Genomic DNA, 27,482 nt, shown 5'->3' with positions numbered 1-27,482 from the left:
CAAAAGAAGAAAACGAATGAAGCAACTGTCAAAAATTGCTTTAAGATAAGAAATACGAATAAGAAGAGCAAAGCGTGTCGCCGAGTACGGGAGACAAAATCCCTTCTCTCTTCCTCGACCGTCCTTCGCCACGGAACAAAATGTTTCCCTTCCAGATATCTCCTCGTGTAAATCGGGTATTTCATGTCTCATTCGCGGCCACGCGGGCAAAATTGTTTTCGGCAACATTTTGACATTTAATGCTTTAGCATCGTCTTGTTCGGATATATTTTCGCACGCGCTTACATGTAAAGCGGAAAACGTTCGTCAACAATTTCTTAAATATATGAATGAAAAATGCAAACTGGTTAAATAATAAATAATTTGTTGTTTCTTTATTTAAATATATTTATAAATTGTTGTACTTGAATGAAAAAAATTAAATTAAAAATACTTCATATGTAAATAATTAACTTAAAATTAACTTGAGTATCTAGAAATGCGGGGAAAATTAGAATTCAACATAAACATGCCCCATAATATATTTTAAATTATACCTACTTTACTAGCAAAAATAATCGTGCATTTCCCAAGCAGTGTTCGGATGTTTGTCATCTTTGTTATCTTCCGTTTGCCACTAAGTGCCCATTTACACGAGGAGACATCTGGAAGGAAACATTTTGTTCGGGGGTGAAGGACGGCCGCGGAAGAGAGAAGGGAATTTGTCTCCTGTACTGGCGACACGCTTTGTGCTTCTTATTCGTATTTCTTATCTTAAAGCAATTTTTGACAGCTGCTTCATTCGTTTTCTTCTTTTGTGGAAGAAAGTTCTAAGTTACGTGTTGGTTTTCAATCCAACGGAAGATAACAACGATGACAAACATCCGAACGCTGCTTGGGAAATGCACGATTATTTCTGCTAGTAAAGTAGGTATAATTTAAAATAGTTATGGGACATGTTTATGTTGATTTCTAATTTTTCCATGCATTTCTAGATACTCAAGTTAATTTTAAGTTAATTATTTACATATGAAGTATTTTTAATTTAATTTTTTTTATTCAAGTATAAGAATTTATAAATATATTTCAATAAAAAAAACAACAAATTATTTATTATTTAACCAGTTTGCATTTTTCATTCATATATTTAAGAAACTGTTGTCGAACGCTCTCTGCTTTACATGTAAGCGCGTGCTAGAATACATCCGAACCAGACGATGCTAAAGTATTAAATGTCAAAATGTTCCCGAAAACAATTTTGCCCGTGTGGCCGCGAATGAGACATGAAAAGAGAATTTCCAGTGTCTCCCTTCAAGATGTCTCCGTGTGTAAGTCCGGTGTTACATTCACTTGCTTCTCTCTTCCACTCTCCTATTTCTCTCACTGATTTTTGGCCGTGTAAAGTATTGAGAGAGAGGAAATTCGTTTTTAAGAAAGTGGCAAAACTGAGCTTATTGCTACATTTTAAGATCAATGCCCCTCCGTTCAATGCACTGCTTTTACTGCAAACAAAAAGGATGAAGGAAAATTGAAAACAACAACCAAAAGGAATTAAGTGGAACATATTTGATTCATGTATATATATACTTGTACATCTGTAAATATCTACGCACATATGTACATATTCCTAAACATATTATGTTGGTGTGAGTATAAATACGATAATTTTTGTAATATGAACAAAAGTACCTGCATATATATATGTGTGTGGATATGCGTGTATGTAAATAAATAAATAAAACAAAAATGACTTTACGAGTTCACTATCTGTGAAGTTCAAAGCCACCAAAACTATGCGAACGATGCAAGCCTAAGAATACTTTTATTCAATCACAAACACGTACGATGCACCCTCGAGGGTGTTCGTTGTTCTATTATCTTTAAGCGAGTATTTCACAAAATGCTAAAAACTGCGCCGAGGCATTTACTGCATCTATGTATAAAATGTTGGTGCAGGTTCGATGATATCTGCCGTATACTCTCTCTTTCTCTTTGTTCTCTTAATGTTAAATAAATAGCTTTTTACTTTTAATTATATTCACTCAAATTTTCTCCTGCTTTTCCCAATGTTATTTTTTTATACATACCATATGTATGTACGTATGTACATTTCTTATTTTCGGAATTTTAGTCACTACATACTCAGTAGGAATTTTTATGACTGAGAAGAAAAGATAAGCATTTTGAGTTTATAAGAAGAAAAATTCAACAACCAGGAGATTAGCACAAGATTTGGGTGAAACTATTTTGCCTATGGAACATTTTTCGAAAGTCATAGCAGCCTTCGGTTCTCTTAAAGAATAAATCGTTCTTAAGAAATGTGAATAGGACCAGTTCAGGCAAGATTAACAAATACATATCGGATCCAAATTTGTGATAATCTGCGTACTGTGTGCAAAGATGTGCTATTGGAAATAAGTCGGCACTCGAAGATGCGCAATCCAGAACAGTTATCATGTTGTCTTCGCAAGACTTTTTTGCCACACGAGAAGTCTGTTGTGAATCATTGTCTTATTGAAACTTGCAAATCACCGGTAACTTCTCTTTTGCATAAGGTAGAATTTCAATTTTGAAAAACCTGAACGTACTTGAGCGTATCCATATTACATTCAATACGATGAATTGACTGTTCCAGTAGAACCAGCCCCACACCATTATTGAGCCTCCTCGTGCTTTATTATTGGTGAGATGAACTTGAGGTCGAATGCTGCACGTTTGGCCACCGCACGTACTCCCTACCAAGTGGACTAACTCTATTTTTTTCGCTTCATCACTGAATAAAATATAACGCCACTCAATTTGAGTCCAGGATATCTACTCTCGAGCAAACTCAATTCGGCGTCATCGTTGCGATGCTGTTACCAATGGCTTCTTTTGTGCAAGTCGACCGTGAAGCTTTGCTTCTGCCAATTGAAGTGCAGCTTTTCTTTTAGTTATTAACTTTTCCATATTGTCAGCAGGACTTTTCCTGGGATCCTGTTTTGGCAATCTGGCTAGTAGTCTTTCGCGCTCTCTGTTTTCTAGGAATGTTTTCTCCTGTTTTAAACTAAAAAAAATCTTTTTATAATTCTTTATATAATAATTGTTTAAATTTGTAAACAAAAAAGTGTTTACTATTTTTGCAAATCTTTCTATTCATTTAAACTAGTACGCCGCAGTTGACTAAATCAGCAGTAATCACCTAGAATTATAGCAGTTTTCAGAAATACGTAAATAAAAGAAAGAGAGCAAAAAGTCAAAACGTATTACGATTCGTACGAAAGTGAATGACCTCCACTAACCGCCAATAAAATCACACTCACAATAAGAATCAAAAGAATGCCTTCAAACAGTCAGCCACCAAATTACAAACACATGCACAAGTTCGCTCCCTGGTACATAAATATGTACAAACATAAAAATGTGTATACCAGCATAAATCAATTACGGCTTATGGGAAGAAAAAAACCAAGTTTGCGATTTTCGATTGTTAATTTTTACTTTCAAGTTCTTTATTCCGTCTTTCGTCTTTCGATTATCCGACTAAGCAGCATAGAGGATTAAATAAACAAGTATACGATCATTTTTTGTTCTAGTTCCACCAACTTTAAAAAAAAAACTCTCTTAGGGCAAAATAGAACTAAGGCTATTAAGTGTAACCGGTTTTGCAAATTTTTACTTTAGTTGGAACAACTTCGAAAGTCAGTTGAAAGCAAGAAATGTTACAGAAGCTGGTTCAAGCTTGATTCTTTTGCCTCAAGAAAACTCCGAAAAGTAAGCTTTTGATAATCAACGACATTGTTGGTAGTCGGTTATAAACTGGGATTTGGTAAGTAATTTTGAATATTTTTAGTGGAACTGGGAATTAACAATGAAAATAATAAAGTTTCTATTCAGTATCAAATAATCATTTGAGTATTACTATTCTCTCTCGATGACTTCAGTATGATGACTTCCTCATGTATGTAATAACAGAGAAATGTTGATGCTGAGTCGGATATTGAAGAGATTATAAAAAATAAAAGTGAGTCCAAATACTTCACTGTGCCCGTCGTACTGTGCCCCTAAAACGGACAGTGGAAAAGAACTTGATTTTCCTTCGGGAGTCCAATTCGCGTAAGTGGTCTGTGACAGAAACAATTTATGTCTAAACTTCACTTATACAAATACTCGTCTGTATAATACAAGTGCATTTCCTCAACTCCTTATGTGAGCAATCTTAACTTACATATATAAGTATATTGTGCAATATATGACTGAACATATGTATATGTATGTATGCACCTCTGATTGAAGATTGTTCAAACCTTGGATTTTTGGTCAAATAATATAAATTAATCCTTATGAACATTATAGCTTGGCAAATTAAATACATATTATTTCGTTTGTAAATGTTTCTCAAAGAGATGAGTGTGGGTAAATGCGAAACTTGAATGAGAGAAAAATTATTATCTGGTCTGAGCGATTGGCTACAAACACACTCAAGCACATGCAGTACTTTATGTTCCCCACTTTGAAACAAGAGGTCGCTGCACTTCAATGTTCATGTTGTATTGTGTATAGGTATAGGTACATTGGATGCACTCATGGATATACATACATATGTAGGTACATTTTTCCAAGCCATTGTTGATCAGACGCATGCGTACGACAGCCTTTTAGCTATCCAAACACGCGCTTCAACAGTAATTGCAAAATGTCTATGTCGATCAATGAACTTAATGCTTGGGCTACGAAGGTTTACGTACTTATAGATACTTTTGTGCATATACATACCTATGTGCATATGTACACCCATTGACAGAATATGTACGTCTTCTAAATTATGTTCGAAAGGCCTTTCAACTGATATTTATGGAAAATCGAGCTTATTTTAATCAACTTGAATCAATGTACTCTTCGACTGTATTAAAATAAAACTTAGGATCAAGGAACGCCACAAAATACGAGTGGAAAGCGCATTACCATATGCGACCTGATTAATAGTATTGTAAAGTAAAACAACGATACTATTGTGTATGAGCCGCTGGAAAGTACTTGGAAGCTTTCAACTGAACGTCAAACTGCTGGACACACAAATGGCATCAAAGCGCATCCATACAAGGGGATAAGTAGAGTAGCTGATTTGCTTTTTTCTTGCTATTTTGGTGATTTCAATGTCAATGCTTTTTTGTTGGTGTTTCGCTTATTTGTTTTTATTCTGCTAAAATCTTAGCGCCGCTCAAACTCACGTTGAAACTAACCTGTAAGAGGAAACGCTCCCCATCAAAACAGCAAAATGCAGAATAAATACCATAAGTTATAGTCCCGCAAAACTCTAGAAATATTGCAAAATGACGTGAAAATCTAATAGAGAAGTAGCTCACCTAGACTTCGAAAGCATAGAAAAATACTGTCCTGAACATTAAAACAAGAGAATTAGACAATAATACCTTTGTAAATTGTAAAAAAATATAGGCCCCTATTATGAGTTGGATTCGATCTTCGATATTCGTTGGTTGTCGAAGATCGAAAATCGAATGTCAATTTGGTATTATGAGCGGTGCAACCCTGTCGAAATTTTCGTTGTATACCGAATTTAGAGTCGAATGCAATTTTACTTTCGATTGTGTAGCGTATTGTGGGAAAACTTGTTAAAATGTAAGTTGTTTGCGATTATTTATGGGTTTATAGTAACCAAATAATAAATATATATTGTACTAATTTTGTTAATTTTATGCAGGTCGAAAGACGTGAGCACCAAACAGCAATTAGAAAGGCTAGTTGCATTAATGGAAGAGAATCCACAATTCGCAAAAGCGATTTGCACCAAAGTTCAAGCAGCAAAAAAATGGGAGGAATTTACAACGGAGCTGAATTGCTTGGGACCACCAGTTAGAACGGCAGCAAAATGGATTAAGGTTAACAATGGTTTTTTTTTTGTGATGTTTATAGAAATACATTTTTATTTTCCCTTGGCAGGTATGGGCTGAAATACGTAGAGGATCTGAAATACATATTTTTTTCGAATGACGAATAATTGAATAAAGAAAATTTATAACAAAAATAAAACAGAAACTGTGGCGTAAAGGTTTATATTTAATACTTTTTAGATTTTTCTATAATATTCTAAGAATTTCATTTCTTATGTTTTCTGCTTTTCCGTTATTTGACTCAACTTCAATATCTTCAGTATCATCGTTGAGGGTTTCATCGGATAACTCTTCATCCGGAAGTTGAACATTATAAAACATGCAAATGTTGTGCAAAGCTGCACACACATTAATAATTTGTGTTGCTTTTTTTGGAGAATAGTAAAGAGCTCTTGCCTGCAACAAACATTTAAATCGATTTTTCAGGACTCCAATTGTTCTCTCAATGATACTTCTCGCTTGGATTTGGCTCGGGTGCACTGCTGGAGCTGGTTTTCTGTACTGGACAGTAGGTTCATAAGCGCCTCTTTAGATAATCTAAAGTTCTTTAAAAATCTGTAAGAAAATTTCTGTAATATTAAGTACGTCAACACATTTTGAAAATTTTAAACTTACTCAGTAGAAGCCATTTCTAGCTAGTTCCACTAAACTTTCATCGTCCGATGAATCGTCGAACCACAACTCCGTTGTACTCATTTTCACAAAAAATACTTTTTTTAACTTTTAAAAATAATGTTAGCAAAAAATTTCAACACAATCGGTTTTTCCTTTATTTTGATTTGCTGTATCAGCTGAGAAAAAATTATCTATTGTAAATGCGTCGAGCGATCGAAATTCACAATAGTCCTATTCTTCAACGAATGAGCACCATAATACCAAATGAAATTTCGTTTGATCAGCACTTTCGGCTACAGTCGAAGATCGAATGTTGCTCATAATAGGGGCCATATACTACATAAGCATTTCGTAAACCCTCCGTCGGGCACCCTGGTTTGGCCAGATTTTTTCGACTTTGGGCGTAAATTTAACATATCTCTATTAATTAATTATTAATTTCTATTGAGCTTCTAGGTGTCTTCCTAAAATTTAATTTTATATCGATTTTTGGATATAACCTTTTAAAGCGAATCCTCGAATAGGACGAAAAAAGGCCAGACCTGGGTGCCCAATCGAAGGTTTTGAAAAAGGTGTCCAACGAAGGGTTAAAAAGTTCTAATACAATAAATATTATTGCTATTTCGTTGCTCGGTACCCTAGAGAAAAGATTTAAGAAGAACTGAATTAAAGTTTATTTTTAAACAAGATTGCTGCAATGTATCGAATTGTTGGATAAATATCCTTCAGAGAGAGGAGTTTTTATTAATAGCACACATTTTTTTAGTTAGGCTTAATCGTCAAATTTATGAACAAATCCATGATTTGGAATTGGATGCAGACTAAATCACAACAAATTTATCAATGTTCAAGTCAAACCTTTATAACGGGTGACAAAAATATTGTTAAAAACAACTAAATAATAATAAATAATTGGCGCGTACACTTCTGTTAGGTGTTTGGCCGAGCTCCTCCTCCTATTTGTGGTGTGCGTCTTGATGTTGTTCCACAAATGGAGGGACCTACAGTTTCAAGCCGACTCCGAACGGCAGATATTTTTATGAGGAGCTTTTTCATGACAGAAATACACTCGGAGGTTTGCCATTGCCTGCCGAGGGGCGACCGCTATTAGAAAAATGTTTTTATTAATTTTGCTTTCACCGAGATTCCAACCAACGACCTCTCTGTGAATTCCGAATGGTAATCACGCACCAACCCATTCGGCTACGTCGGCCGCCAAAACAACTATCTTAAATAAACATTTGACTGACTGAAAGGAATGTTCCAAAATGAATAGGCCGCTGCTGCTTGCAATTTGGAATGCCAATGCTGGATGAGCCCGCACAGCTATGAAGTGGAAGTATTTCTAGCAGATAAAAATATTGACATAATGTTAATATCTGAAACACACTTGACAGATAAATGTTACGTAAAAATTCCAAGATATGAATAATACCACACAAATCATCCTGCTGGTACAGCAAGAGGAGGCACGGCCATCTTAATCAAAAGTAATATTGCGCATATGGTTCATGGAAACACTAAAAATTACAATCTACAATCGACTGTTATAACAGTCACAGATGGAAAGAGCTCTCCTCTTGTGATTGCATCTGTGTACTGCACTCCAAATCAATCAATAAAAAGCGTCGAATATTAAATGTATTTCAAATCGTTGGGACCTAGATTTATAGCAGGTGGCGACTAAAACGCGAAACATCCGCAATGGGGCTCACGCTTAATAACTCCAAGAGGGCGCGAACTTCTCAGAGCAATGTAGGCTAATAAATTATTCCGCGTCTCGACAGAACAACCTAGTGACCCAAATAAAACACCAGATCTTATAGATTTTTGCATATGCAAAGGTGGATCAAAAAATCAGGTCTCCATGGACACATGTCTAAAATCTCTCATCAGACCATTCGCCTTTGCTGTTAACAAGAAACTCTTGTTTTCAAAAAAAGGAAATGGCACCAAAGCTGCACAATAAAATGACAAATTGGGAATACTTTAAGGAACTGGTCGAGGATTCACTGTGCCTAAATATTCCACTAAACTCCAACTCTGATCTGGACACGGCCGTTGAGATTTTCAACAACTGCATTCAAAGAGCTGCGTGGACCGCTACGCCGGAAATTAAGCACACTCACGCTGAAGCAAACATTAATGATCGCGTCAAAATATTAATATCAGAAAAACGCAAGCTTCGGCGCATATGACAAAGCATCAGAAACAAGAACGACAAAAAAAGCTAAATAAGCTCACAAAACAATTAAGAAACACTATAAGAGACGCAAAAAACTCAGAATTGCATGAATACTTATCTAACTTGTCACCTACGGAAGCTACTCACTTCTCACTGTGGAAGGCAACGAAAAAGATGTCACAACAACGCCTCACAACGCAGCGATAGAAACGTGTAATGGAGATTGGGCAAAAACTGATAAACAAAAAGCAATAGAGTTTGACAAACATCTATCAAATGTTTTCCAACCATTTTTGAGTCACAACCAACGCCTCACAACGCAGCGATAGAAACGTGTAATGGAGATTGGGCAAAAACTGATAAACAAAAAGCAATAGAGTTTGACAAACATCTATCAAATGTTTTCCAACCATTTTTGAGTCAAAGTACAGAGGTAGACTCAGAAGTTAACGAATTTCTCTCAGCTCCGTTTCAAATGGATCTTTCGACTGTACGATTTACCTGGAAAGAAGTTAAATACGCAGTAACCAAAACTCTTAAAACAAAAAAGGCGCCAGGTTACGATCTAATAACTATTAAGGTTTTAAAAGAACTGCCCATATGTGGATACAAATTCCTCACCATTATATTTAACGCGATGATCAGATAAAAGTATTTCCCAACTCAGTGGAAAGTTGCTGAAATCATCCTTATATAAAAGGCAGGGAAGACCCCGAGCGCGGTCTCCAATTACAGGCCAATAAGTCTATTGCCTGTTGCCTCTAAACTCTTCGAAAAGCTGCTTTTAAAAAGGATAAATCCAATAATTGCGCAAAGGAATCTCATTGCAGCCCACCAATTTGGTTTTCGTAAGTACTCGTATCACTCTACCATAGATCAAGTTAATTGTGTATATGATTTCTCTAGACAAGCACTTGAGAGGAGGCAATACTGTACAGCGGCATTTTTAGATATAACGCAAGCCTTCGATAAAGTCTGGCATGAAGACCTGCTATACAAGCGTAAGCAGGGTTCACCGCACAACTGTTATATGCTCATAAAATCATACTTGCAAAATAGACATATTCTTGTTAAAGTAAACGCCGAAACCACTAACCTTCAAGCAATTAGAGCAGGTGTACTACAAGGGAGTGTTCTAGACCCCGTCGTGTACACTTTGTTTACGGCAGACCTGCCCCTATCAAAGAACACATACACAGCCACGTATGAAGATGATACTGTCGTCATGGCTAAGAGTACACTTCCCTCAATTGCTTCTGATTACCTACAAGAACATCTAAAGAGTGTTAGCGACTGGGTGAAAAAATGGCGTATAAAAGCTAACGAAAGGAAATCGGCGATCACTGCACTGGTTAATCCGCTACAATTCAGCACTTACACTAGACAATAAGGTGTGTATCTACAAATCTCTTCTGAAACCGATATGAACGTATGGAGTTCAATTATGGTGCTCCGCATGTGTGCTAATGCGCCATGGTTTTTACGAAACGAGATATTGCACCGTGACCTAAAAGTTACGACAGTTTTCGAAGAAATAAACAACCTCAGCCAGAGATACAACAACCAACTTGCGACTCATCCGAATAACCGAGTAAATAACCCTTCCAAGATAAGCTAGTCTTCAAGATTAAAAAAATGTCAGCCTAACAATTGAATGCAATGATTTTAAACGTAATATTCGTAAATGCAAAAGTTATAAAATTGTATAATATATATCTTACATGATGTTCATTATTAAGTAACGAATTCCACTGGGAGTTCTTACTCTAAGTTATTCTTCTTTAAATTGTAGGTAAAAATAGTGCTTATTGTTATTGTTATGACAGATTGTATGAAATAAATGGATATTAAACAAAAAAAAAAAAAATTTGACTGACTTTTACATTTTATTTCAATGAATTTAAAATTTTTTAATTATTTCTAGTTTGTAAAAATTATGCCCTATGGGAAACTCACACATATTTGTAACAAGAACAGATCTAGTTTTCGCATGCCTTAATATGTACTAATGCATGTGAATGTATGTACGAATGTACGTATATTTTAATCCGATAATTTGTAAAGTACAATGTTTTCCTCACTGCTTTTCTTCAGACATACATATTTATAAGAAAATCAGATATATGTAGTTGCGGTACGCCTTAATACTAATACATGTGAATGTATGAATACGTACAAATGTACGTGTATTATAATGCAATAATTTGTATAATATTTTCCTCACTGCTTTTCTTTATTACTGCGGTTCGCTTAACTGGTCAATGGTTCTCTAGTTCATTGCCATCAAGCATGGGGTAACTAACCGAACCAACAGACGCAACAGCTGTCCTCCGGTGTGAGTAGTCGCAACATTCCGAAAACAGCTTTTATTGTTGCCTTGCAACTTTGGCGTGAATTAGTTGGAGTAGAGGAAAATATGTTGTTTCTCACTCTCTTTGATTGGGATTTGCTGGCTTGTCACGACCAATATTCAGTTTTCACATTTGGTTAAGTGTTACAAATAAGGTTATAACTTTAATATTTTTTAAACGAAATTTTCAAACCCTTGAAAAAGATCTTATAATAAAAGGTGCACTTTCGAATCCTTCCTTGAAAGTTGCTTGGAGCAGGCTTCTTTAATTTTTAGTGTGCATCTTTTTGTAAGCTTTGTACTTTATATGACAGAAAAACTCGCTTCTGATCCAAAAATAACAATTACTCTCAAGTTATGATTGTATATATAAATCTGGATAATATTTAAATAATTGCACGAATGTTACAGTTTTGCCGGTTTTTGCCAAAGATGACCGCTCCATACAAAGTTCCTAATATACGAGTACATGACCAGTTTTTCTATTGTCAAATTATGAACAAAGACAAGATGTTGCTTTACATGTTGAAGAATTTCCGAAAGAATTGGGCAAATCTTTATGCGCCGTTCACAATTTTCTAAAAAACAGATAAATTTACAGGAAATTAAAGAGTGTAGATCAGCGAAAAATTCTAACTACTTACTAAAAACGGCTAATTTCACAAGTAGTATTAAGTTCAATGAAAAGTACGGCAACAATAAAGAAAGCGCTAGGCTTACAAGTATCAACCAGTACGATTCTGAGGTCTATTAATGCTCAGCCCCACATTTCGAGCTAAATTAAAAAAAAGAGCCACTCTAACTAAAATATGTACATGAGTTAAGGGTGTAAAGAACTCGTAAAACGGAATATGACACTTATTTGGAAGCAGATAATAGCATAATAAAAAAAGTTAAATTTTATTTAAGGTATTTTTGCTTTTCAAATAGATTTTTTAATCAGGTGAAATTCTATCTTGTTTTTGGCGCGATTTTTGAAGGGAGCCATATGCTTTCCCGATCGAAACTTCAGTGGCGGTTCATCGATAGCGTGATCCAGCTGTACACTCCAATCGCAATCACTGCATAAATTAAAAGCAGTTCGTAATCGTAAGAGGTTAATAAAATTTTGGTTTTTCCAAAGACTGACCTTAGCATTTTGTCACAATTCATTACATGCTTATTTACATAAAGTCATTTGTTAACTAATCTAACGCATATTTCCACGACTCGAAACGCAATTTTCTCTGTTCTTTGGTCTGTTTTGGACTGTGTGTTTTTGGTCGTTATCCTGTTGGAACCAAAACGTTCAAGATAAGCCAAGATTTTCGGCACTGTTAAAAACTCCTTTTATTCAAACACCCCCTTTTATCTATTATCGATTCTATCATATAAATTCTAACTGATCCGCCCACTTGGCGCCATGCGTCTCCTCACCATAATTCCAACACCGCCGTGTTTGACTGTACCAACAAGATTTTGTTTCGTTAACATTTTCAACAATTTGATGATGTAATGCGAGGGTTAGCCCTTGCCATATTATTATGATGCGCTCTTCTTGGACCGACAGTGTTCTTGGACGCCCAGATCTGGGCTTATACGTTAAAATCCCGGGTTGCTTGCAATTTTCTACTACGCGTAGAACAGAGGAAAACGTCATCCTAATAGCTTTGCCAATGTTTCGGAAACTATTTCCATCTTTCCACAATTTGTAATTATTTTTCTTTCGGATGAACTATTTTACTTCCTTTGGTTGCAATGTTTTCATGTTATTACCACTTTTAAATAAAATGTGCAACTGAGTTCGCTAGCCCATCAATTGTAATAACAAAAACGGAAAAACCCCTAGTAAAGTAACGGTATTATTAAAAGTAGCAAAGTATACGCAGACTTTCTGGTTTCTCTATTTACGTGTTGCTGCACTTACTTAACCCTCTATTACCCAAGACCGCCTGTAGACGGCCTAAGTTTATTTCACGCTTATTCCCTTTCAAAATACCATTTCGTTACTTTTTAAACTCTTTCTAATTCCGGAAAGTCCCAAAATTATTGCTGGTGCAGTTGCAGTAGCGTCTTGTTTTTTAATCAGCCGTCAGAGTCATTTGAAGTCGGAAAATAGTGAAAAGCGGTCAAATTAATTATTCTGCAAAAGTGGTGTATTTTAAAAATTAAATAAAAATATTAGAAGTGTATTTAGCTTATAATAAAAATTATCGTAGTGTTGCTGGTTGTGTTCAAAATACGAAAGTTAAAAATAATAACAAAAAAAAAGTGTTTCCTGTATTTTATAAACCTTTGCAGACAGCCCGTCTAGAGGCGGTCCTGGGATAGCTCGGAATAAATAACATTATGCGGTAAGTTTGAAATTTTGATATTTTTAGAGGGGGGCTAAGCTTAAAGTTTTGGTTTTTTAGAAATGGATCAACGACAAAAGTGTAAATTATCATCTCTCAATGATGAAGATATTGCAACATTTTTGGATTTATTGGAAATCGACGATGATACAGACGTGGAAGAAGATTTGGAAGATCTTTTAGACGAAGATGTGAACGATGCAGAATTACCTATCGACACTGGAATTGACAAGGTGATTAACAGGGCGGTAAATTTGTCAGATTCTATGCTGGAATCAGAAGTGTGTGTCAATTTATGTACATGTTGTCAATTTATGTCTCGTTGATCATTTCAATAACAGGTTTCAGTCCATTCCGATGACTCAACGTTTATGTGACGATGAACAAATGTGCGCACCGAAGATGAGGACTTTCCTTCGACAATATCTGCCAGATAAACCACATAAATGGGGTATAAAACTCTTCGTTTTGTGTGACTCCTTCGGATTTTGTTATAACTTCGAAATATATTGCGGCGCAGGAGACAATGCTGTTCTGACTGATACACCAGATCTTGGGGCATCAGCGAATGTGGTGGTCCGATTGTCCCGTAACATTCCAGATTTTAAAAACCACTGCCACTTCTGGTTTATCTAAAATCACGCGGAATACATTCGCTGGGAACTATTCGTTCAAATCGAATTCCGAATTGCAAACTTCCGACAGATCTTGATCTCAGGAAACAACCCCGTTGATATTCAACTGAATTTTGTGGATCTGCTTTAGGAGTTGACATTTCTTTATCAGTTTGGAAGGACAATAAAATAGTGTGACTCGCATCGAGTTACGCAGGCGAAAAGCCCTTCCAGAATGAAACAAATGTTATAAATAAGGTGTCGCGGTTCGTCCGCTCAGAAAAAAATATTCTTGATGTCGATTGCCCCAATGCAGTCCGTGAATATAATAGTCATATATGAGGGGCGTCGACCTCATGGATGGACTAATTGGGCGATATAAGATTCCGGTAAAGAGCAATAAGTACACAAACCGACTTTTTAATCACCTGCTTGATATGGCCATGATAAACGCTTATGTTTTGCTCAGAAGAATTAACAAGATTGACACACATGCTAGGCAGTACCAACTGCCGAACTTCCGGGCAGAGATCGCATACGTACTATGCAAACAACAATATTCTTCAATACCAAGAGCTCCAGGTCGTCCTTGACAAACTCCTCACGTAAAATTTACTGGAAGAAAAGCTTACTTACCTCCTGACGACGTTCGCTACGACGGAGTTGGACATTTTGCAAAGTTTTTACCACGCACCGGTAAAAATAGGTGCGAATATCCTGGCTGCACCTCCGAAACTCAAATCGTGTGCCGAAAATGGAATCTGAATCTTTGTTTTTCCCAGCAAAAGGATTGCTTTCACAATTTTCACCATAAATAATTTGCACTAACTGCCTATTTATGCCCAAAAGCATGCCTTTCTTTTGTGGACATTTTTCTAAAACTATTTGAAATAAGACTGACTATTTGTTTTGTATTGATTTCTTTTAAAAACTTTCTGTTTTGTTCAATAAAAGTACGTAATACACTGAATTTGCAAGTTTTTCATTTAGATTTTTTTTTTGCGTTCTTTCCCAAAGCCGCCTGCAGGCGAGGTAAGGTTTTATCCCTATATAATCGGATCAAGGAACAAAATTTCACTTTCTTGATAAAGAACCTATATTTTACCATAATCCCCACCCAAAGCAATTTTTTTCATTCAAAAATAAAATTTGGGCACTAGAGGGTTAACGGTATGTAAACAATGAAGTAAGAAATATTTTCTTTTATTTTGCTTTGGAACGTACGAATGTAACGAAATAATAAATAAATAAAATATGTTTTCATTCAAATAAATTTATATAGCGTTTTTAATAAATTTAAAAATATTTGTAAGGTGACTTTATGGGCTATGAGTATATGTATGTATGTATGCTTGTACATATGTGTATATGTAGTTTAAGATACAAGCCAAATTTATACCAAGCAGACAAAGTCGAAAGCGTCCTAAATAAATGGTTTAAAATACCTTTAGTTAAACACTTAGCGCTTATGCATGCCATTTATTCTTGGAAATAAAGTGAAAAGTACAATCCAATTCTTGTTTGTGCAACTTTTATTCTCGCCCCGGAAACATTCGAACATTTTAGAAGTTCAAGGTTAGTAAACTCACTACTTGCTCTCACATAATAATACACACATATGTATGTACACTCATAGACAAGAGAAGGAGAGAGAGATATAAATATGTGCGTGCGGATGTAATGCTATTAAGCATACATCCATACACATAGATACATATGGATATACCTTTGAATATATGTATGTGTACATACATATAAATATATTTGGATATGCTTTCTACGAAATATATCTAAATACAGTAATATAAGTTTATATACAAAGTGATGGACAAAAGTCTACATACACCCCCCTGCCGTTGGTGTGAAAGTCCAAAAAGTTTATTCAAAAATGTGTTGATACAGTTTTATTTGAAACCTTTTTCTAATCACAATAAACAGAAAATAATCCATTCTTTAATATAAAATAACGAAGTTAAGAGGAAAAAACACAAAAATAACGTTGGCAAATGTCTACGTACAGAACGTGGTTCCTACCTAGTATACTGATATGTTGTGTTGTGATAATGGCAAAGTACCGTTTGTTTTTTCTATTTGCTAATTTGATTTTTTCTATTAGCGGTCGCCCCTCGTCAGGCAATGGCAAACCTTCGAGTGTGTTTCTGCCATGAAAAAGCTCTTCATAAAAATATCTGCCGTTCGGAGTCGGCTTTACACAGTAGGCCACACAATTTCTGAAATAAAACCCGTGAACATTAAGAAAAGGGGATCGATTTTTGGCAAAACCTCAGTTCATAGATGAGCCAAAGTTTAATATATTATGTTTGACAGCGAAGGAAGGTCAAATGCTTGGAGGAAAATAAATCTGCACTTTCGACATCTGTGGTTGGAAGAACATCAATTATTGGAGTCACATGGATCATTATAATCGCTACCCTTTACTCGGAGATATTGCGAAACCTTTTGTGGGTAATTTTGAACTTGATGCAGGTTGGAACTTTCAACAAGATAACGATTCAAAACACACTATGCACCAAGCCACTTAAGCACATCAGCGCAAAGCCCATATTGAAATATTAGTGAACATGTTGGAACGTAAAATTATAAAAAATCAGGTTTCTAACGATCATATGCTCAGATATGAAGATAGTATAACATCTGCAGAGCTGACATACATATGTACATATTTAGTTGTCACGATGCCACACCGGTTTCAAGCAATTAGTAACGCTAGCGATGGACCAACTAAATGCTAAAAAGCAACAGTATCTAAGATTAAGTGAAGTTTTCACACTAAAGGAAAACTGTTTTGTACTGTATGTCGACTTCTGTCAACACTGTTTTTGTTTTTCGCCATAACTTTGTTAAATTTTACTTTATTTTGATCAGAAAGAGGTTTGAAATAAATGTGTTGATATATATACATTTTTCAGTAACAATTTTGGACACTGAAACCAACAAAAAAATAGGGCGTGTATGTAGACTTTGGTTCATCACTGTATGTATGTATAAGAAAGTTTAAATTAATAATAAAACTACGATACATACAATGGATAAACAAGAATAATTCAAAATATAAACATGTACTCGTATGCTGGGTATGAACATAAATAAATGCATATATTCAAGCAGCAATATACTTACATATATAAAGTAGGAATATACTTACATATATAAATTGAGCTTTGAGATACAGTAGAAACTCGATTCTTGCATATCTCGAATCTTGCCACACAATTTTTTTCTTTTCATTGCGTACTGAACTTGCGACATTAGAAATTGTTTACCTTGATACTTGCAACATTTTTTGTTTTGTCTTTCCCTTTTATTCTTTTTACGCTGTATTTTTGAGAATAAAGCTCGGGGATCTGAATCCAGTCCAGGTAAAAGAAAAACTCTTAAGATTTCTGAATTTTCCAAAATGGAAAAGGCGCTTTTCAATTGGTTTGCAGAGAAAGCCAAGTTATTACATGCGAAAATTCTGCAAAACTTGGAGGCTTCCAGACTAATAATGGTTGGGTTGAAAAGAGAGACGGAATAAGATGGCTAAAAACTTGCGGAGAAAAGTTATCAAATAATACTTCACTAATCCATTATTGGTCAAATTTTTTTTTATTTTTTTTTTTTTTATATCTCCCCTTTATTTATTACAGTCTGTTATATAATTAACAATATGTAATTTTTGTACAATTAGGGTCTATTATGTTCTTTTACCAATGTAAGAAGAATCTGTTACTATTATTATTGTTTTTTGTGATTACACTGCAAATCTTATAGTTAGATCAGTCGGTGTGAGTCGCTTTAATCTTCGTTTGGTATTTTCTACCGGTGCTATTTTACGCATTTCTTCGTTTTGGTGGGCTGACAGTCGCTGTATATGCTTAGTGCTACATTTTGTGATTGTTTCTTGGATAGTATCTACGTTTAAGTCACGATGTATGGCTTCATTGGGAATAAACCAACCAGCATTTGTTATATTTCGTAATATTTTGGATTGTGTTCGCTGTATGAGCTGAATATTTGTGTTTTTAGCCGTTCCCCATATGTATTTCTATTCCGTATTTCCAGATAGGAGTAATAATTGTTTTGTATATAGTCACCTTATTATACAGTGATAGTTTTGATGCTCGTCCTATTAGCCAACTTAATTGCCGGTACTTATTCTTGATTTGATTTCTTTTGTTAATGATATGCTGCTTCCATGTTAGTTTTTCGTCAATAGTTATTCCAAGATATTTTGCTGCTGGGCAGATTTTTATTTTGTTGTTTTTTAAGGTTAGATTATATTTTGATGTCTTTTTGTTTGTATATATAACTTGTATAGTTTTGTCTTTATTAACTTCTATACCCCATTCGTCAAACCAATTTACTGTATTGTTTATTAATTTTTGAAGTGTAAAGGTCGCCAGTTTTTCGTCATTGTTTGATGCCATTAATACAGTATCATCCGCGAACGTTGCTATCATTGTATTATCTGTTGTCGGAGTTTAATAAACAATTATGAATTTAAGTTTGACGAAAAAGCAGATATACGACGAGTCTGCCTTATTTTGAAAAAAAAACTATTTTAATTTGCATCGAAAAATAACCCAGTACTTGCGACAACCTCGAAACTTGCACCACCCCGAATTTTAATTAAATGCAATAATCGTGTTTGTACTGTGTATGTACATATATACTAAATATTTTTGTATCTAATTAGTTGTTTACCAGCTCAAAGTAACATCTTTTATTTTGTTTCACTAGTATTCCCTGACTACTTATGTATATTTTTTTTTCTTCCTTCTTAGGTATTCCCTGTTGCTTAAATTATTTGCGGATTTATGTACATATGTAGGCATGTTAGAATAATTTTAACATATGTAGGTAAACCATTTCATTTCCAACGACAACAGCAGCGCAAAAATCTACATAAATACAATTGTTAAAATCCAACATGGCTTGTAGATGAGAGAATCAACATTTAAATATAATTGCGTACGCGCACGTACGCACATACAGTTGCTTACTCTGAAATATGCCGAAAAATATTAGGTAATGTCAATGTCCGAACAACCTTGAAAGAACCCAGAAAGGCACAAAAGCAACATCGCTAAGAGAAAAACTTCATTAACAGCTCCACAATGACAACAAAACAAGCACTTGTTGAAAGAGAAATTTTTTTATTTACTTTTGCTTGTTTATTAAGAATGGGAACTGAAGCAACAATATAAGGCACAGAAGATTATTCACTTCATTTATATATACATACATACATGTACATTCCTACACATGTGTGTTCGGATTAGTAATAGTAAATATATTATGTACAGGAATGTAGATACCCTGCAGTGCAAAGTCTTTACATTTGAATATTTATTAAAAATGGGAACTGAAGCAACAATGCAAGGAATAGTTAGTGATTATTGAGTGTCCGATTGATAAATGTCTGCAAGTAGTTCGAAAGTGAATATTGTTTTGTACCAGTTCCAAAATGCGGACTATGTGAAACAAATATTATGGTGCTCACACTTACCAACGCAAATGTACGCCCGTATCAGCTGACACGATGAAATTTATGAGAGCCCCATGTAAATCAATTCTCACCACCGTTCCGTTCCGTAGAATCGTAGAGCGTTGTTTCATCATGTCAGTTGATACGGGCGAACGTTCTATTATTAAAAAGAATACTACTTCAAACGTTAAGGATGCACAAACAGGCAATACCGCTTACAAGCGGTCAACAGTTCGGCACCAAAATTCCTAGTAGGGCATGATTATTTATTGTTTGGTAAAGTTTTTTAAATAAATCAGCCGTAATACAGCCTTCGTAAAAAAAAATATTGAAATAAAAAATATCCGTCTGAACAATGACTTAATGATGAAGCGTAAGAGTAAATAGATGTGAAACTAGCGGGCAGAATTCTGCTGCTAAATCCTCGATGACGTGGCAGCCGAATTTACTCTCTCGGATGGCCAAACCTTGTAAACTATCATCGTTAAAGTACAGTAATTCTCAGAGGACAAGAAAGTAGAAATACACTCAAAAGTGTGCGCTTTACTACCATTCGGTTGCCTCAAGTTCGACACTTAAAGCACATAAAATATTAAATGATAGAAACATTTATTTGTGAAAATGAACGAACGTAAAAAATTATGTGAGTGTTTGAAATGAGTTTTTTTTTATTTAAAAAAATATCTGTTCTTTCCGGAGCTTGAACTGAGGTTTTTAGAATGCAATGCTCAGGTTCTTGCCACTGGGTATATCCTACTCAGCGCCTTCAGAAATATACATATTCACTTTTGCATCCAGTTTATTCATCACTTTCGTAGAGAAGTCACCAGGCAAAAAAAAAAGCATTAATTCCCCTTCCGTAGAGATGCAAAAGAAAATAAGGCGAATTTTAATATATGTATATATATACAATACATATATATAATTGGCGCTTACACCCATTTTGGTTGTTTGGCCGAGCTCCTCCTGCGTCTTAATGTTGTTCCACAAATGGGGACCTACAGTTTCAAGCCGACTCCAAACGGCTGATATTTTTATGAGGAGCTTTTTCATGACAGAAATACACTCGGAGCTTTACCATTGCCTGCCGAGGGGTGACCGCTATTAGAAAAAAGTTGTTCTAACATTTTTTGTTACATGCACACTACAAATAGGAGGAGGAGTTCGGCCAAACACCCAAATAGGGTGTACGCGCAAATTATATACATATATATAAGTATCGTCGGTCAACAAGGCGTTAAGTCAAAGTCAAACACACTTGTGCTCAGATCAATAAGTTACCTCATCGTTTTACAATATTCATAATATATTTCATGCAAAATGTTTTTTCCTTAATATTAAAAAAAAATTAGTTCAATGCATAATAAAAACCTTGTAAGTGAAAGTTCTACATTTTGCAGAAAATTAAGAGATTCAAAAAAAATCTCATCAACATTTTCAACATTTTTGATTTTTGACAATTGTTTTGCCTTACGATATTTAGAATTTTCTCCCATATGTATGTATGTGTTTTACATGTTCGGAAGTCTTTTGCTTTATGTATTTTCCTTTGGTGATATGTCATATCGTTCTTATATTTGGACGTCTGTGTTGAGGGTTAAAAAGGATTGATTGAGATATCTTTCGGCATTCTTAGTCAAATGTTCAGTTTTTAAGGAAATCTTATGCACACACACTTATGTATGTCCATATGTATTTATCCGCTATGTATGCAAATCGTCCGCTTGCATGTTTGTGATTTCGAGAAAAGCTTTTCTCATAAGCTTTGAAAAGCTCGAGCTCTGTCGGTAGCGTTATGTAACTTTAAAATATCAAATAGAACTTTTTCGCAAGTCTGCAGTGGTTACACACCTATTTATGTATATACAATATTGAACACAATTAATTACTCCTTACATTTTTTCCTACCGTTTTTTGTTATTTTTTGTATTTAGTTTAATTTATTCATTTTTAATAACTACATGCATGCATCTATTTGCACTTTCACGAACACAACAAAAAAAAAACTACATAAAAATATACATCTAATTTCACCTGAATTTGTACTTTTCCGAACTTTTCTTCCTCTTGATTCGTGCGATAACCACTTAAGCGATTTTGGCCGAGTTTAACAAAGCCCGTCAGTCCTTTCTTTCTCGTGGTAACTCGCTCCAGTTGGACACACCAAATGAAGCCAAATGATGGTTTCCACCATATGGTACCGCATCGAATACTTTCAGAGCCATTCGGAGGAAATGATCCAGCTAACAGAGCCACTGGATCTTTATACGCTTAAAGACAAAACTAAGGTGTTCGTCGAGAGAGAACTTTACTACTCAATTGCCTACTTCGTCCAAAGTAGCATTTGATGGCAAGAGAGATTTCAAAGCAGATATTATTATCGGTGTTAATGATGGTTTCAAAATAAATGATGTATGTAGATACCGGTACGAGACTGCGCGAATGTTGGTTTAATAATGGGAGGTACTTCATCTTACTATCACCACCAGACCCATTCGCTTTACTTCTTTATCCAGCTTAGAAGAAACAGAACTAACAGCGAGATTGTTAAGACCGACGATGTCAATATCATCGGCATGCACCAGCAATTTGTACACTCTTATAAAAAATTGCGCCTCAGCGATTAAGTTCCGCGGCCTGCACGATATTTTCCAGCATCAGGTTAAAGAAGTCACACGACAGCGAGTTACCCTACCTGAAACCTCGTTTGGTATCAAATGGCTCGGATATATACTTCCCAAATTTGACGGCGCTATTGATATTGATCAACGTCATCTTGCATAGTCGTATTAGTTTTGCGGGGATACCAAATTCAGACATCGCTTCGTATACATAGGTAACTCTTTGTGTTGTCGAATACGATTTAAGATGGTGTCTCGAGACTATCTTTTCGTGGGTATTTTTCAAACCTTGGCGTATTATAAACATCTTGTCATATCAGTTGTTTGATGGTTAAGTTCAGTCTTTCGCACAATACGCTCCATAGGAAAACAGTTAGTTGTAGTCACAGAGGTGATACTTCGGAGCAATTGCATTTTGGTGATTCGCACCCAAACCACTTGCCAGGAAGGGGAAATTGAGAACCCAAAGTGACGTTTTATTTTGAGAGATAGCTTCGAGTTTTTAGTAAACCAATTTTTGCTTGCAACAATTGCTTTTTAGTCAGAAAAATAACTTTACAAGCATGAGTTCATACTCGTACAATAAACAAACAAATAAAAACTGTGTTTTGATAAATCTGTAGCTAGAAAGTTTAAATGGAAATAAGTTAATATAGAAAAAGTGTGCAACTATACTTAGGATGAGGCATAATTCACAAATTTCCATTTCCATCAGAAGCATTGAATTACGCGCCAGGAAAACTTTCAAGCTTTATGTTTTTACACTTTTGTTTGATACTTTCTCATTGTGAGCAAATGGTGGTAGTTCTCAGAAATTCTTAGTGGAAGAGATTGTACACAGAATAAATGTTCCTAGCATACTATAACTATTTCTGTAACTGTGCACATATGTAAGCTTACATTTAATTAAAAGCTTTAAGTTTTGAGCGCCCTTCACAAGTAACGCTAAAAGCTTATGCTATGTTCGAAATCCCAGCGAATCAAGCTTGACATACACGGTAAAATAGGGAAAACGTGTTTATTTACTTATCTACCATAATTTATTTTGTTTTGTCTAATCAATACAAAAATTGTGAAAATTTACAATAATGTATAAATGTAGAAAAGAGTATTGAAATATTGCAAACATATGTATGTACATTTGTAACCGTAACTCCTATCTTTAACTTCACTGGTTGGCGTGTGTATTAAACGTAATGCTCGTGCACAATATATTTAGCGCACATGAATGAATATATACCATAGATGCTTATAGACATTACGAACTTATACTCGAATTTGCATCGGCAAGTAAATAAATGAATTTAGATCGAGGTTTTCGCATTGCCACATAGTGAGTGCATTCAACTTGCTCTACTGTGATTACATTGCGAATTGTAGTTAGCAGTAATGATCTAGAGGCATAAAAATGTACATAGGTATGTATGTATGTATGTCTTGCCTTAAAAAACACTCTCTCACACAGCACTCCGCTTCTATTATTTAAGTATTTTATTATATTTAATGTGGCATAATTGAGTAAGTTAATGTTTGCTGCGAAATACCATTTGACATTCAAAGCCTGAACTTAAAGTGAAAGTGTATAAGAAAAGCTCTGCAAACACCGGCGAAGGTTACGAGTAGCACCCTTTTTTTAATATTAAATAAACCCATAGGCGTGTATTCCATTTGTAATGATAAGACGTAATTATGAAGTACCAATTGTAATAAATATACACGTGTACATATCCAAAAAACGAAATCCATTTAATTCCATACCTTTTAGAACTTAAAAAATTATAGCAAAACAAACGACAAAAACGTGAGAAAGTTTAAAAATAAGATAATAATTGCATATACAACTTACATATTATATATTTATAAGTACATTTATAATTAGTAAGTATGCCCTTTGTTAGGCGGCCAGCGTAGCCGAATGGATTGGTGCGTGATTACCATTCGGAATTCAGAGAGAACGTAGGTTCGAATCTTACTGAAAAAGAAAATGAAGAAAAAGTTTTTTTCTAAAAGCTCCTCATAAAAAATATGTGCCGTGTGGAGTCGGATTATAAATCTGTAGGTTCATTTGTGGAACAACATCAAGACGCACGCCACAAATAGGAGGAGGAGCTCGGCCAAGCACGCAAAAATGGTTTAAGCGTCAATTATATATGTATATAAATAAGTATGTCCTTTGTTGTGCATGGATGAAAGAACCTACACTTTTGAGCTGATTTCGACGGCAGATGGCTTTCATGAGAAGCTTTTTCTTGGCAAGATAGCTTTGTCTGCTAGGGAAGATCTCCTGTATCACCTTATGTTTCATGTACACAGTAGGCTTCAAACTCTAGGATTACCCGTATGATAGTCGCGCATAGCTCACAAGTAAAACCTACTCGCACATACATTTACATTTATTTGCGTGCACATATACACTTGTTTACATACTTATATGTGCGGCGGTGCAAAAAGCTTTTGCATATCGTATAGTGCATATGGCTCCGTTATAAACACCTTCATACTCGTGCCTCGATTCGCTACAACATTTATAGTTATACTTGCGTTGCTGTGGTGCTTTGAATTTGAAGGTCGTACATTGGCCCAGTCCGTTGACCTGTTGGATTTGCCCCAGAACTTTTTCAGTTCAACAATGAGTTAAATCAATTGCATTGCATACGTTTTGTATCCAAGAATATACAGACATATGTTTCACACATACTTGTATGAACATCTAAAAGGGACAGGCGATTCGTGCTATCCGCCCTTGAAACGATTTCAATGCTCCCACTATAAGGAGTTTTAATATATTTGGCTTATCTTAAATCTATTCGTCTCATTTTAAATAAACCGAGCTGTTTACATATTTTTGCTCAATATGAATGGAAGAGATGAGCTCCTTTGCAGCAGATACACTATACATATATGGTATAGTCTAAAAAGTGTGACAAGTACTAGTTTTCACCACTTTTAGTGAGACCCATTTTTAAAAAAATCCAAAGCAAAAATATTACAATGGTTTTATTGACCATATGCTAGACGTGTGAGCTTCATAAAACTTAGTCATCTGGGATATGTCTAAGTGCTCAACTTATTTTTTGAAGTTCTTAATAAGTGTCCTACTTTTCAGCCTTGTCAGCCTTGTTAACATACCACTTCTTTTGTTAAATTATATTATATACAATCAATGTACAGTCATCAATGCATTTATGACAAAATTATTTTCTACTTCTAAATATTAATAATCAATCGTTACTTACAAACATTCTTTTACCTGCAGTTTTAAAAGATGTATGCCATAAGTATGTATAAAGTGTATACAAATTTATAAATATATAGAGTCTACCAGCGCAAAAGCTTTTGTAGTAAAGCCCTCTTCCCACACCACTATAAGTCCCTGAGTCATCAAACGACAAATGACTTCAATGGCTTTGGCCTTGGAACGCTTTCAGCGTTTTCAACGTTCATTGACCTAACTAGCCGTCATCGCTGATATGCCTGAAAGTATTCCATTTCTATTATATATACATATGCGTGTGTGATTTTGTGTGAGTGTGACCCAATAAAAGTAAATAGTTGCTAGAAAGTATATTCTGGCTTGATATTTTGACGCTGTTATCAGTTTCAAAACAAGCTGATTTCAAATCCACGCGAATTTAAGTCTTTAGCATATACATATGTATGTAAATACACTTTCATAAGTATAAAGCCAGAAAGATATCCACACATACAAATGCACTACTCGCATACGAACATACGTATGGATATGTATGCAAAAATACTTTCATATATCGCTCATTTGCTGCCAGAGTGTCATAATCCAAAAACAAAATCTCAGATAAGTGTGCAGAATTGATCACAATCTCCACGTTTATGCTTTATAAAAAATTCATAGCGATTTGTAATAAAAATATGCTTACAAGTTTTTCAGTGGTTTTTTCGTTAAAAATAAAAGATTATGTTAATGCAGACATTTGATGCAAAAATAGTTTCGGATGACACATAGCAAAATATTACAATAAAACAAGTAAGGAAGACCCCGTTTTGGGTGTTTGGCCGAGCTCCTTCTCCTATTTGTGGTGTGCGTCTTGATGTTGTTCCACAAATGGAGGGACCTACAGTTTCAAGCCGACTTCGAACGGCAGATATTTTTTTTTATTTTGGTGTTCCACCGAGATTCGAACCTACGTTCACACTGAATTCCGAATGGTAGTCAACTCATTCGGTTACGACGATAGTTTTGCAAAAATATCTCAACTTTAGCTTGTAACATCAGGCGGACGTATGGAAATTTTGTTTTGACATATAAAAAAGCTGGCGAAGTTTTTATCCGGTCTCAATTATGTTTAATACGAATCTGAATGAGGTGGAGAGCAATATGTGTAGGAGTTTTATTAAGACTTCACCGAAATGCACGCATGTACCTAAAAGTGGTTGAGGCACCACCCATTTTTCAAAACTTGCATTGTATTTATTTTTTATATTCAGCATTTGTGGCAAATGGGTTGCCCCATTTATGTTATTTGCAAAATAGATAAAATGTTATTTCTTATTTGAAAATGGCCGTTATATAAGATGTGAGCGGTGTCATTGACCGATGTTTCCCATTTTCAATGCGGGCCTACGCATTTTACCAAATGCTTGCTCGAGTTAGCGTACGTACGGCCGGACGGACCTGCTATTTAAATCGACACTTCTCATCATTCTGACTCTTTTGGTATCCACTTACTTCCATATATAATATATAGGTAAGTTGTTATGCGAACAAATTATAATACTTGTTTGCACAAATGCGCGCGGGTACAAAATTAATCATCGTTTACTTTCGCAGCCGCAATAACAACGCGAGTTTGAAGCAATTCGCTTTAGCTTGTACGTGTGCATGTTACTCGTACATATGTATTTATATCTTATGTAAATGAAATTAATTTATAAAGGGAGTATGCTCATCAGTTTAGACTTTTAGAGGTGCACTCCCCAGCCCTTTTAATGATATGCGAATGATATGCTTTCCCAATTTGAAGAAGTACACTGCACCAAAAATCTGCTTGAAAATAGTTTTACTTACCGGCTAATACGCAGTCAATTAGTCTTTCCGCATCATTTATCGGTTTGGCAACAGTAAAAAAATTTCCTCTTTTGCCGACAGTCATTTTATATATGTATTAAATTGTGTTTTTCAACGCTCTCGAATTATACTTAGTTCACGGGGAGTTTTTAATAATAAAAAAGCATTTGGTGGATAAGCAATAACAAACGACTATTTTCCTCGGATTATATTTGAGTTCAAAAAGTGTCATAAATAAGATTTGTTATTATGTTGCACTAAATTTGTAAACATAAGCACTTAAACTTATATGTAGGTACCACACAATACTGCTAAGTTTCCGTGAAATGTTTCAAGACTTTTTTTCGAGTTTTGTTTTT

At 35.0% G+C, this 27,482-nt stretch overlaps 1 protein-coding gene across 2 annotated transcripts in view; it reads right to left on the bottom strand.

Moving 5' to 3' along the window:
* The window catches only part of LOC128861250 (ecdysone-inducible protein E75), a 113,940-nt gene that overhangs the window by 57,325 nt on the left and 29,133 nt on the right, over positions 1–27,482 (bottom strand). Inside the window, exon 1 of one of the 2 annotated variants that reach the window (XM_054099233.1) lies at positions 27,124–27,223. The exons of the other annotated variant lie outside the window; for it this stretch is intronic. Within the exon in view, the coding sequence (XP_053955208.1) occupies positions 27,124–27,208 (85 nt within the window). The 5' untranslated portion in view covers positions 27,209–27,223. Of the gene's footprint in view, positions 1–27,123; positions 27,224–27,482 lie in introns of those variants that run through there. 2 annotated transcript variants of the gene reach the window in all.

This window comes from Anastrepha ludens, chromosome 4 (assembly GCF_028408465.1).
Source record: "Anastrepha ludens isolate Willacy chromosome 4, idAnaLude1.1, whole genome shotgun sequence".
In the NCBI taxonomy this organism is placed as follows: domain Eukaryota; kingdom Metazoa; phylum Arthropoda; class Insecta; order Diptera; family Tephritidae; genus Anastrepha; species Anastrepha ludens.
Note: the sequence above shows the minus strand (reverse complement) of the source record. Positions and strands in the feature narration are given on the sequence as shown.